The sequence below is a fragment of the Eulemur rufifrons genome, chromosome 8, assembly GCF_041146395.1.
Source record: "Eulemur rufifrons isolate Redbay chromosome 8, OSU_ERuf_1, whole genome shotgun sequence".
In the NCBI taxonomy this organism is placed as follows: domain Eukaryota; kingdom Metazoa; phylum Chordata; class Mammalia; order Primates; family Lemuridae; genus Eulemur; species Eulemur rufifrons.
Window position 1 is genome coordinate 96,787,584 of NC_090990.1, and position 12,298 is coordinate 96,799,881.

The 12,298-nt window shown below is 38.9% G+C and overlaps 2 protein-coding genes across 2 annotated transcripts; one reads left to right on the forward strand and one right to left on the reverse strand.

The window, feature by feature from the left end:
* The first annotated feature begins 4,490 nt into the window (after positions 1–4,490).
* On the forward strand, positions 4,491–5,423 carry LOC138389865 (olfactory receptor 10J1-like). The gene has a single exon (XM_069478519.1). It carries the CDS (start codon positions 4,491–4,493, stop codon positions 5,421–5,423), a length of 933 nt encoding a protein of 310 aa, XP_069334620.1.
* A 2,078-nt stretch (positions 5,424–7,501) lies between these two features.
* Positions 7,502–10,691, reverse strand: LOC138389866 (mucosal pentraxin-like). Its single transcript, XM_069478521.1, has 2 exons — positions 10,586–10,691; positions 7,502–8,210 (listed from the first exon to the last, which is right to left on the reverse strand). Exons 1-2 carry the CDS (start codon positions 10,650–10,652, stop codon positions 7,615–7,617), a joined length of 663 nt encoding a protein of 220 aa, XP_069334622.1. The 5' UTR covers positions 10,653–10,691; the 3' UTR covers positions 7,502–7,614.
* Positions 10,692–12,298: the final 1,607 nt, after the last annotated feature.

Below are 12,298 nucleotides of genomic sequence, written 5' to 3' on the forward strand. Positions count from 1 at the left end.
AGCCAGAAACTAAACTCACTGGAGGTCCACTGTGGTTTCATTCTCTCCAGGAAGAGCAGAGAATGAACCAAAGGGAGCACAAAAAAGGGCTCTGACTCTCTTCTGCCCTTTCCAAGCAAGGGTAATGGATGTCGCTAAACAGGAGAGTAAGGCAGAGATGTATATCAGAGAGGTTTAAGGAAATTGGCTATAAGGTGAAGTGGGATAGGAGAAGCTCTGGCCCCTATAACATTCTGCTTGCCTGATCTTATTTATTTAAATAAATTTCAGGAAGCTAGCTGCTCTCTAATGCTGAGAAACTAAAATTTAGGATATTCCCTTTGTAAGCTTACCCAGCATTCATGTGGTTTACTTGACTGAAACTCAACACAGTATTAGTGTCTGAAACCCCAGCAAACCTCAAAAGTCAGTAAACAAATGAAAGCATCTCCTTTTTCTGTGACAGAAGTTCCTAACAAGCCTTTGAGACCAGCTCTCAGGTTCTATCTTCCTTAGCTCTTAGTTCCCTGGAGGAATTCTCAAAGGGATGGTCCCAGGAGACTTGGTACAAAGGGATTTGCTCCTCCTTGGGGAAAATAAATATCCAGAGCTCCTGAAATCTGCAGTTTAAGAGACTGGATTTTGTTCCTGGGCCACTTCCCAGGACAAAAGAAACAATGTCCCTAGCCTCAAGGAACACAGCAATAATTTGAGGTTCTTCCTGATACTAGAGAGTGCTGGATTTTCCTCACTTTGTGGGTTTTAGCTTCCCAGGTAAATGCCTCTTGAACACAAGGTTTTTTCACCTGCTTCCTCTGAAAAGACTCAGTTTCTTTAATGCCTTTTAAAGATCACTATCTGGAAAGTGTCTCCTTCTTATTGCCAAGGTCAGAACCAGTGAGTGGCTGCTGGGAGGGTAATTGAAAATGGAATACCATGTGCATTTTTCAAAATCTTACTGTTTTCCCTCTATGGTTTCCAGTATGTGGTTGGTCATATTGAATCTCATGTCCATTAATATTATATTTCTTCATGCTTGTCTTGCTGTGGTAATGGGTTGAAGGACATGAAATTTAGCAGAGACATAATAATGGTGTTCAAATATTTGAAATACTATCATGTTGAAGAGGAACTAGAAGGTGGAATGATGTGGGAGGGGGTAAATTGCAAGGAGATAGATATTGAGTCAATAGAAAGTAACATTTTCTAAGAATTAAAATCAATCAAAAATAGAATTAAAGATAGTACATCTGTATGAATCCATATAATGAAATAGTATACACCATGGGAAATATAAAAATGAGAGATCTACACTACTGTTATGGAAAATGTTCAAAATATAATATTAAATGAAAAAAAGCTAGTAGTGAATTGATATGTGCAGACTGATTCCATTTATTTAAAATTGAAATGATACAAAAGTATGCATGATTGTACACAGAAAATTTCTGGACAAAAATAAACAACAACAACAAAGTATGACTAACGTTTACCTCTAGACAAGAAACTGTAGAGAAGGAGAAAACTAACTTTTCAATTCATATCTTTCTGTCCAGATGGCTTTTCCCCATCATGAACATTATTATAATTTAAAAAGACTAGTTTTATTTATTTATTTTTTAGTGAAGTTGGTAACTTACCAAAAAAAAAAAAAAAAAAAGAGGTTATGCTACTTATAAGACAATGAATTTCAATCATTGGAAGCCCTAAAACAAAATTTGAGGGACTGCTCATAAGGAATGCTGTGCTTGTAAAATTATTTCTTAACTCTAAGGTCCTATGATTCAGTTGTATTTAAAGGACTTAAAAAACTACCAAGCACATGAGCTTTTCCAGCTTACCTGCAATTGGAAAGACTTGAACAATGAAACGAATAAGATTAACTTCTTGCCCAGAATTGGTTGTCAGGTCTAGGCAGAAAATTATTTCTCTGAAAGGAAATTTTTTGAATTTTTTAAGGGGTGGAGAGATGTTTTGGGCTAAAGATCCATAATCCAAGAAATAGAAAGTGATGTAAAATGTTGCTTTTCTCAGTGACAAGGATTCCACAGAAGGAAGTGGATGTTTTATTTCAACTATCATGATCCTACCAATCTAGGGTTATCACTCATGGGAGTCTTTGCCATCCTGATGAGGCATCATTTTCCTGAGGGGATGATGAGAGGGGACATGGAATGGCAGGAATGCACAATCTCAATGCAATCTTCTCTTCTGTAACCTAACTTATTTATGTTTTTCATTCTCCTTAGTGTAGGTAGGATTGATTTTCTAGTTACATAAACATTTGAGTTTCATCTTGTTCAGTAATACATTGTAAATCTCAGTTACATAGGAATGGTTAAGGACTAGCCCAGCTTCACATCTCCAAGGAAAATTAACACATATTTTGCATTACATTTTTCTCAATATTTTGAAACTATTTTATATTTTTCAGTTCATCATAATCTTTAGTAAGAAAATTCCAAAATCTGCCTTCATTCAAGTAATTGCATCCCACTGAAGTAATTAATGGGTCAGCATTGATCTTGTCTTATAATATTTGGTTTGTCATGGATGTTTGCATTAATTTTAATTTTTTTAAATATTGCATTAAATATTAGATTCATGATATATCAGGATATATGTGTAAAAAGTATTTTAATATTATTTATAATAGTGAAGATGTTAGCTAGCTAGCTAGCTAGATAGAGTTTCCATACATTACCCAGAAAACTTATTTTTAGCATTTTGGTACATTTAATTTTGAATGATATATGTATGTCATTGTATGTGTGTCCTATCTTTGTTTATTACTCACTTCTCCATTTCTTTTCTTTTTCTTTTTATAAAATCATGGCCTATCCATCAATCACTCAATCTATCTACCTACTTATCTATCATATTTTTTCATATCAGCACTTTTTAGATTTGTAATGGCTGCATAGTTCCCATCAGATGGATATTTTATAATTAATTTAATTATTCCTTTATTAATTTAAATTGTTTCTGATCTTCATTGTTATAAATAGTATCATAAAAAATTCTTTGTATGTACAACCTGATATATACCTGTGATTATTTCTTTAAAATAAATAATTGGAAATGGAAATATTAAGCCAATGAGAATAGACATATGTTGCCATTAATATACTAATATTTTATCTATTTGTCTAGATGAAACATTCTAAAATTTTTCAAGTTTTCTCAGTTTTTTCCAGTTTTTCCATTTTTTCCCAATGTATCTCATTCCCAAAGTAAGGAAAATACATTAATTCATTCCAATAAAAGCAACAAAAAAGTATCTTCTTTCTCATCTATTTTTTGATCATGATGCTTCTTAGGTATTTGTGGTGTAGGACAAATCACACTAGGCTTGAAATTAAAAGACTGAATTAATTTGGGCATATTGCCTAACCCTAAATATCTCAGTAAAATGGGGATAACAAAAACATATGGGATTGTTATGGTGCTAAATAATATATGTAAAAACTCTTTATAAACCAAAAAGTGCCATAAGAGACTATTATTGTTGTTGTTGTTTTTATTGTACTCTTTTTGAAAATGAGAGCTTTTGATCCCCTAATAATTCCCCAGATATGGAATAGAGGAAGAGAGGTGTGAACTGGATTCCCTAAAGATTCCCAGTTTGTAATTCTGAAGAAATAAGAAAAGACAGTTTAGTCTAGTAGTGAAGCAGAGTATTTGTGAAAATTCACACCTAAGGACAAGGTAGAAAATGCATAGAAATACACACTGTCCATGAGAACAAGTTACTGGGTGACACTTAGCAACACTACAGGGAGTTTGGATTGACAGGTTTTATTTAGTCCTAGGAAAACTTTCTAAGGCCGAGGAGACTTCAGTCAAGTATTGAAGAAAGAGGGAACATTTCTTGATTTAAAAAAACATGGGGAGACTGTCAGGTTTGAAGCTATTGAATGACTTGTGAAAACGGTTCATGACAAGTGTAACAGGCAGAAAGTAAACATTTACGGTACACAAGCAGAGAGCATTGTCCTGTTTGAAAATCCAGAGAGGAGGATCTTTAAGAAGATCAAAACTGTGGTTTAAACAAAGTGGAAGTGGTTGAAAAATTTGTTTTAGGTAAACAAAATCTGCAACTGTAATCTAAAAGAAAATTGCTTTCAAATTTAACTCTGCATTGCCTGTTTCTTTAGCCTAATTTTCCCCTAACACCTATGTTCTAACTCACCAGGAAATCTTTTCCAAACTTGCCCCAAGTGTCTTTCCTTCCATCCTTTCCCATCCCTATTTATTCTTCCATACCATCATACTTAAACTGCCTTGTGTGAAATTATTTCCTGATTGTGTTTTTCTGTCTATACCTATAGGTAAACAGTAATGCCCAGTAACTTGGCATCCATCCAGGGACAGAATCCTTATCAACTCCTTCTCCTAGGGTTCCCCTGCTCAAAGGATTGGGCACTGACGTGTTCTGACTGACTGACCCAAGTGTCCATACTTTTTTTTTTTATTTCAGCATATCATACTTTTGATCTGGAATTTAGTCAATGAAGAGAGAGAACTACACAGCGGTGAGTGAGTTTTTTTTCCAGGGTTTCTCTAGCTTTCATGAACACAAACTCACCCTCTTTGTGATATTTCTTACCTTGTACCTTTTAACCCTGACTGGTAATGTCATCGTTGTGACAATTATCAGCATTGATCGTCACCTCCACACCCCCATGTACTTCTTTCTCAGTATGCTTTCTACTTCAGAGACTCTGTACACGTTAGTCATTGTACCAAGGATGCTCTCCAGCCTCATAAGTCTAAGCCAACCCATCTCCTTGGCTGGCTGTGCCACCCAGATGTTCTTTTTTATTACTTTGGCCATCAACAACTGCTTCCTGCTCACAGCAATGGGGTATGACCGGTATGCAGCCATCTGCAACCCCTTGAGGTACTTGGTCATCATGAACACGAGGGTGTGTGCCCAGCTGGCATGTGGGGCCTGTGGCATTGGGCTGCTTGAGGCCATAATTCAGATTTCATCTGTGTTCAGGCTGCCTTTTTGTGATAGAGAGGTGGCCCATTATTTCTGTGACATCCGCCCGGTTATGAAACTCTCCTGTGCTGATACTACTCTACATGACATAGTTAATTTTATTGTCAGCTCTCTGGTTATTGTGGTACCCATGGCTTTAGTCTTCATCTCCTACATTCTTATCATCTCCACCATCCTCAAGATTGCCTCAGCTGAGGGCCGGAAGAAGGCTTTTGCAACCTGTGCTTCCCACCTCACTGTGGTCGTTGTCCACTATGGCTGTGCCTCCATTGCCTACCTCAAGCCCAAGTCAGAGAACACCAGGGATCAGGACCAGCTGATCTCAGTGACCTACACCATTTTTACTCCACTCCTTAATCCCGTTGTGTACACTTTGAGGAACAAGGAGGTCAAAGATGCCCTTCACCAAGCTATTGGCAAAAAACCTCTTGCCTAGGACCTTTGGCAGTTTGACATATAATCTATCATAGTCTGGGTATTTTTGTAAGCTCAAAAAATTTGATCCTATCATTCATTGTCTACCCAGAGAGAGTTGCAAAATTTGGTGGTAAGCCTGCATTAAAGAATCAAGAATCTCCTTTACTTGACTCTTGTTTTTACCATCATTCACCTATACCTTCTACTAATCTCATCGGTTACCACCTGGGGAATGATCAGAGGCTGCTCACAGGTGGAAAGCTGGTAGGAAATCATAAGAAAGGAGTAGCTGACTGTTCTCAGTTTGCTGATGGCAGAAAAGTGGACTGCATAATGCCTATTTTGAAGTAATTGGTTGAAAGTTCAACCTAAATTTCAAAGAGGACACAGTTGGTGTACAGGATGTATTGGAAACACAGTCAAAACTACTTGTCCTACATGTCATCACTTTCTCCTTTGGGCAGTGACAAAAGCAACAGATCCTGACATTTAGAAGAAATGTCATTAGCTTTGAACATTCTCATCTGCCTTGGAGACCCATGAAATTGTTTTCCAGTTTTGTTGAGGCTCACATTAGAACTATTCCCTCGGTGAGTCTCGATAACCAGTATGTTCAGTGTTAATAAGCATCATGGTTACAACTAGCCTCTCAATTTCACTGCACTTATATATGCTTTCTGTGGGAGTAACACATGCTATCCTGAATTCATAAGTGTATGGATATCTGAAGATATTTTTTGAAATTAAATTTATTAATAGCACCTCTCAACTAACTCTCCTTATCTCAGATCTGGAAATTAACCCATGACTGTCATTCTTCTCTGTGTAGAACATAACCTGACACCCATGTCTTACCTTTACCCTTTTCATTTGGACATTGATGGACTTATTTTCTGTGAATAGTTGGGTACGTAGTTTAAACTCTAAGTTTAAACACTTGTCTAAACAAGAGTCTGGGAGTCTCCCAACTCCTATTGTTATTGCCTTCTAAAGGGGAAGGCTATCTTGATTTGTGAGAAAGGTTTAAGATTTTAGAATTATTTGGCCTGGAGAAAAAAGAGGCAGAAATTGCCAAATATATTCTAGTCTATAAAGGGCTGATGCTAAAAAAAAAAAAAAATCAATCTGTATCTCTCACCCACCCAAACTATCCAAGGGTCCCCATTGAAAATGCATTGAAAGTACATGTCAAACAAAGGACCTGGGAATCCCTAATGATGGAAGAGTCAGAAAAGGCTTCATGTTTATGAAACTTTGCCTTAAAGAACAAAGGATTTAGCTCCTCAAATCAGCTCCCTCCAAGAGAGCAACATGAGAGTGGACGTGAAGAGGAACTCCAAGGCAGTTTATCTTTGCCCTTATCTGAGTGTTCCCGGAGGACACCTCTGAATCCTCTCTAGGGTAGGTACAAGGGAAACATTGCCACAACCCTGTTCTTTTTTTTTTTTTTTTTTTTTGAGACAGAGTCTCACTCTGTTGCCCAGGCTAGAGTGAGTGCCGTGCGTCAGCCTAGCTCACAGCAACCTCAAACGCCTGAGCTCAGGCGATCCTCCTGTCTCAGCCTCCCGAGTAGCTGGGACTACAGGCATGTGCCACCATGCCCGGCTAATTTTTTCTATATATATTTTTTAGCTGTCCATATAATTTCTTTCTATTTTTAGTAGAGATGGGGTCTCGCTCTTGCTCAGGCTGGTCTCGAAATCCTGAGCTCAAACGATCCGCCCACCTCGGCCTCCCAGAGTGCTAGGATTACAGGCGTGAGCCACCGCGCCCGGCCACACAACCCTGTTCTTGTGAAAACTCATTTTGAGACGCTCTGTTTGGGGGTCTCGCTCACTCTAGTAGCCTCTCCCATTTTGGAAAGCCTCTGCCAATAGTCACATCATGTTTATAGATTGCTGAATTTGAATACACAGAACCCCCAGAGGGCCTCCCACAGTTGTACAGGGTTCTGTAAGATTGGTGACCAATACTGAAAGCACTGTGTTCCCCTGAGTTCCTGTAGTTAGATGCAAAAGAAAATTATGATGCAATTCACCCAAAATAATTTTTGTAACAATAAATTGTGTATATTAAAGTTCTACCTTGCCTTTTTTATGTAGTTTCCTCCATCTTAACAGAGCCAGAAAAAGACAATAAAATCAATGCATTTAATTTCAAAGAGTATGTGATTATCACTAAACGTTAATCATGCCTGAAGAGAATGATAACTAAGCCCACACCTTGGGCTTAGTCACCACATAGCCATTATCTTCATAAGTTAGGTCCTGCCAGTTCAGGATGTTGCCACTGTTACACAAGTCATGCATCTCCTTTAGAGGGAGCACATGATCCCACAAGGAAACATCCCATATCTCCCCAACAAAGGATTGACTTGCATCAAATTGTCCCCCAAAGGAATCCTGCTCTTGTCCCAAGATAATCTTAGCCTCTGACCCCACAGAGTACCCCTGTCTTACTCCCTTCCTCCCCAGGAGTTTTCCATTCACCCAGAGTTCAGCAATCCCAGAGGCAGACTCCCAGCTTGCACAGACATGGGTTGGGATGTAAGGAGATGGGGGTGCGTTGAAAGTGACCTCAGAATTCCCAATGTACAGCATGTACACCCCCATTTTTTTGACGAAGAGAAGCAGCTCATTGTCCTGGGAAGGAATGCTGTAGGAGAAGAGACTGTAAGGGCGGGTGAGGTCTGTGAAGGCTTTCAGGCACAGCGTGAAGTTCTGCAGTGGCTTCTTCACCTTGGGAATCAAGGACACATAGGCTGTAGCAGATTCTTTAGGAAAAATAAACACCTTCCCTGTCATGTCTGTGGAGAAAAGACAATGTGACAAAAATTTTGTCAACCTTCTTATTTCATTCTTTCTCACTGTGGACTCTAGGCTGCCTCCTGACAGGGCATATATAGCACACTGGAGTTTATGAAGTGCTTGTAACTACATTATCTCACTGACATACAAGCAAAATGTCAATATTAAAAGGTGGGTTTTGGTTCAGCTGTCCTGTTAGAAAGGTAAATTAAATATGTCCTATATCAGCCCCCAACTCCATTTTTCTTGCAGATTTCATCCAGATAAAATAGCAGACACTAGTCACAGAAAATGAAACAGAGCTAACACATGGAGTGTAATGGATAAAGCATGAAGCACCTCATCCTCCCACCACTGATCAGATTCTGAGATTTCTCCCATGGGACAGACACTTGTGCCAGGGGTTAGGTATACTTTCAATGGTTCATCTTGAACCTTGGCTTGGCTGTGATGGACGAACACTGTGGTTAGTGCTAAGTCCAAGGAATAGACAAGTGTGTAAACCACACGGCCCATACCTTTCTAGCATCCTTGCTCTCTTCCCTGCCCCCTTTTTGCAGGAGTGTCAATGTAAGGGGTGCCAATTGGTCTTAAATTGTATCCCAATTTTCCATTGTTTTTTCCCTGTGGCTGCAATATCAGGATCATGGTATTACTTACCATTGACTTATTTCCTCTTAAGATCCACAAGAGAAGAGGAGGGCTTAATCATTATAAAACCAACTATTTTTTTCTTGCTTAGGAAAGCAAATTTAATAAATGCTATGGTCTGGAAATAAGTTAGAGAATAATGGCTAACTGAATCAAGGGAGACATAGCCTAAAAGCACTATGAAGTCTTGAATTGAGTTAGTTTTGCTTCATAGCAGGAAATAGGAAAACAGCATGAATTCCTGTTTCCTAGATTCAAGGCTTCTTAAGAAATGCTCACCCTGGACAAAGAATAGGAACAGGGAACTGAGGGAGAGGAAACTAAGGGAGAGATTATGGACTTTAATAAAAAGAGAAAGAGAAAGAACGTCAATTAATACAATAGGAAGTAGGAAGACAGAAAAGTAAACTATGCATTCATGCCCTGTGATCTAATTATCTCCCTATCTGTGATTTGTAACCTTGTCAGTAAACAAACCTGGAGCAAAACAAGAGTGCTTAGTCAGAGAGTGAGATTTTGAATAACTTATTACTGGCGGTAATACTATAGAGAAATGGTGTCTCGAAAGTGAGAAAATAAGATTGTCCTTAGTGGCAGTAATAACAAGGAAAAAGACAGTGCCAAAACATTAAAGTTTTTTATGGCTAATTAAAAAAAAATTTATAACAGTTACACATCACAAAGTACCTATTGCCTTTCACTGATCTCACCCAATCTTCATAGTAAATCTTTGCTAGATAAATGTTGTTTTTATCCCCATTGTGCAGATGAAGAAGCTGAAGATCAGAGTTGAGCAACTTCACAAAGGTAATTCAGTTAGGTTGGGAGAAACTGGTTCACTGATAAGTCCAAGCTACGTCCAAGCTGCTTCCAAGATTTCTTATTTTCTCTCATGTTATGGAGACTAAGCGCTCAAAGGAGATCAGGGAGAGAACACCCCAACCCTTGTAACGACTGCACTGCTCTTTTTCTAGCAAAACCAAACATCCCTTCTTATTCTCTCAGGTGAGAAGGAATGATGTTTCTATTCAACAAGCAAAGCCTGTTCTTTCTCTAGCCCTAAGACTTCCTTATGCTAGGCATATCCTTGTTCATCAGCATCTGTAGTGGTTTTAAAAATATGTCCAAAAATAATTCTCCTCCCCTTGGGTGTGGGCTGACTCACTCCTAATGAAAAGAATGCAGCAGGAGTAAAGCATGTGATTTCTAAGAATAGATTATGAAAAGGCTGTGGCTTCTGTGCTGGGCCCTTTCTCTCCCTGTGTCAGGATCACTCACTTTTGGAGAAGACAGATGCCATGTTGTGGGATCCTCTACAGAAAGGCCCTGTGGCAAGGAACTAAGAGAGGTATGGCCAATAGCCAGTGAGGAACCGAGGCCCTCAGTCCAACACCTGTAAGGAACTGAATTCTGACAGTAACCGTGTAAGTGAGCTTAGAAGTAGATCCTCTTCTAGCCAAGCCTTCAGAAGAAACTACAGTCCTAATGGAGTGACTTTAAACTCATGAGAAACTCTGGGTCAGAATTATCAGCTAAGCCACTCCCTATTTCTTGATACACAGAAACTACAAGTCAGTGGCTTCAAGCTGCTGAGTTTTGAGGTAGATTGCTTATATACTCATACCTTTCTAAAACAGCAGCAGCAGCAACAAACAACAAAATGTGGCATACTCTTGTTCCCCTGAAACTTGGAGAAAACTTCCCAATTAGGCTCAAAACCCACCTGAATTAGCTGGCACACCTCCTGCAACAGTGGTAAGGAGTAGGACACCCAGAAGAATCTTCTCCATCGTGCTCTCCTTGGGACTTCCGGAGTAGTGACAAGGGAAGCCACAGTTGTCACAACGGAGAGATGCTGGCTGTTTGGTTTCTTATATTGTGCTCATAGGGGCAAAGCCTTTGTTCTACCAGTAGAAAAAAAGTTGCAAATGGTAAATATTAACTGAACCAGGAAGCAGTTTAAAAACTAACTTTAACTTTTCAACCTATTGTTTGTATTACTGAGTTTTTTCCTTCTCTTTTAATTGTTCTATTTCCTGCTGAGCTGTCCTCTACAGGTCCTCCCCTACTTTTCCAAGGAAGGAGGCTCTATTTCCTTCTGAAGGGAAATTTTATTACCTTATCTATGTAAGGACATTGTGCCAGTCTAATGTCAGGACTATAAAATGAGCATACTTGTAGGTCTGCCTGAGGAAGTGTTCTCCATTAAAGGAGCTCAGGCTATTTCACCCCAAAATATGACTCTGGTATAAAGAGTATTTTGAATTAAAGTTCCATAGAGATCAATAGGTGTTGGAAGAAGCATTCTCTCTTTCTGCAAAAAACCAAAGAACCCATCATAAAGAACAATTGACTTCCCTTCCCCTCCATGTTATCTCAATATATTATAGGAAAGAAGATCAAGAATGCAACCAGACCTGGCCCAAATAATTTTAAAGATAATACCTGTCTCTCAGATTAATTAAATTTCCAAAGATAATTATTTACAAGTCATTCTGTTTCCCCCATCCATTCAGTCTCTTAAATATTATATCTATTCATCCTCCCTAATAACTATTTATTGCTTCTAGAAAGAATTACTTATATTCCTCATCTCCCCTTCCCCTCTAAAATGAGGGTATACAAATTTCTGGACCCCACTGAGATATTGCGTAATCACTCTATGATTATCCCCTTGCCCACAGTAAATAAATATCTTTCTCTTATTAATCTGCCTTAATTGTGTGTTGATCTTTCAGTGAAACTTCTGGGGCAATGGGGAAATTTTCCCTCACCCCCACATTCTCTTTTTTTTTAATTTTTTTTTATTTAAGCATATTACGGGGGTACAAATGTTTAGGTTAGGTGTATTGCCCTTGCCCCACCCAAGTCAGAGCTTCAAGCATGTCCATCCCCCAGACCGCACCGCACCCATTAGGTGTGAATATACCCATCCCCTCCTCCCCCCTCCCATCTGCCCACCACCCGATGAATGTTACTACCACATGTGCACTTAAGTGTTGATCAGTTAATACCAATTTGATGGTGATACATTCTCTTTTAGTGTTCCACTATGACTCTTCTTGCAAGCTATGCCTTGCTTTTATTAACCCTTACTGCTTTTCCAGCAGGTCAGGAACAGACCAGCATCCCTTTGCACCAGTCTTTCAAATCCTGGCCCCATTAACTAATCAATCAAATTGGTGGTTATGCAAACATCTAGATCATGCAAAGGAACCTGGACTCATTTTTGTTTCTGCAAACATGAGTGCCTGGTGGAACAAGTCTAGAAGATAGATATGTGACAAGATGTGGTATTCACAACCAGAGAAAAAACATCATGCTGCTTCTCCTGTTGGTGAGTCAACTGGACACAGAAAAACTTCTGTGGAAACTTAAGAACTGTCTTTTGCTCAGGTAAAGTTACGAGAAAGAAAATTTTTATCTTGAGTGGTGA

What these genes read in the sequence shown, in the direction of transcription:
- LOC138389865 (XM_069478519.1), top strand. Translation starts at nt 4,491, where the DNA reads ATGAAGAGAGAGAACTACACAGCGGTGAGTGAGTTTTTTTTCCAGGGT.
- LOC138389866 (XM_069478521.1), bottom strand. Translation starts at nt 10,652, where the DNA reads ATGGAGAAGATTCTTCTGGGTGTCCTACTCCTTACCACTGTTGCAGGA. An exon ending in AGGTGTGCCAGCTAATTCAG is followed by an intron (nt 8,211 to 10,585) that starts GTGGGTTTTGAG and finishes TTTTCTCCACAG; the next exon opens with ACATGACAGGGAAGGTGTTT.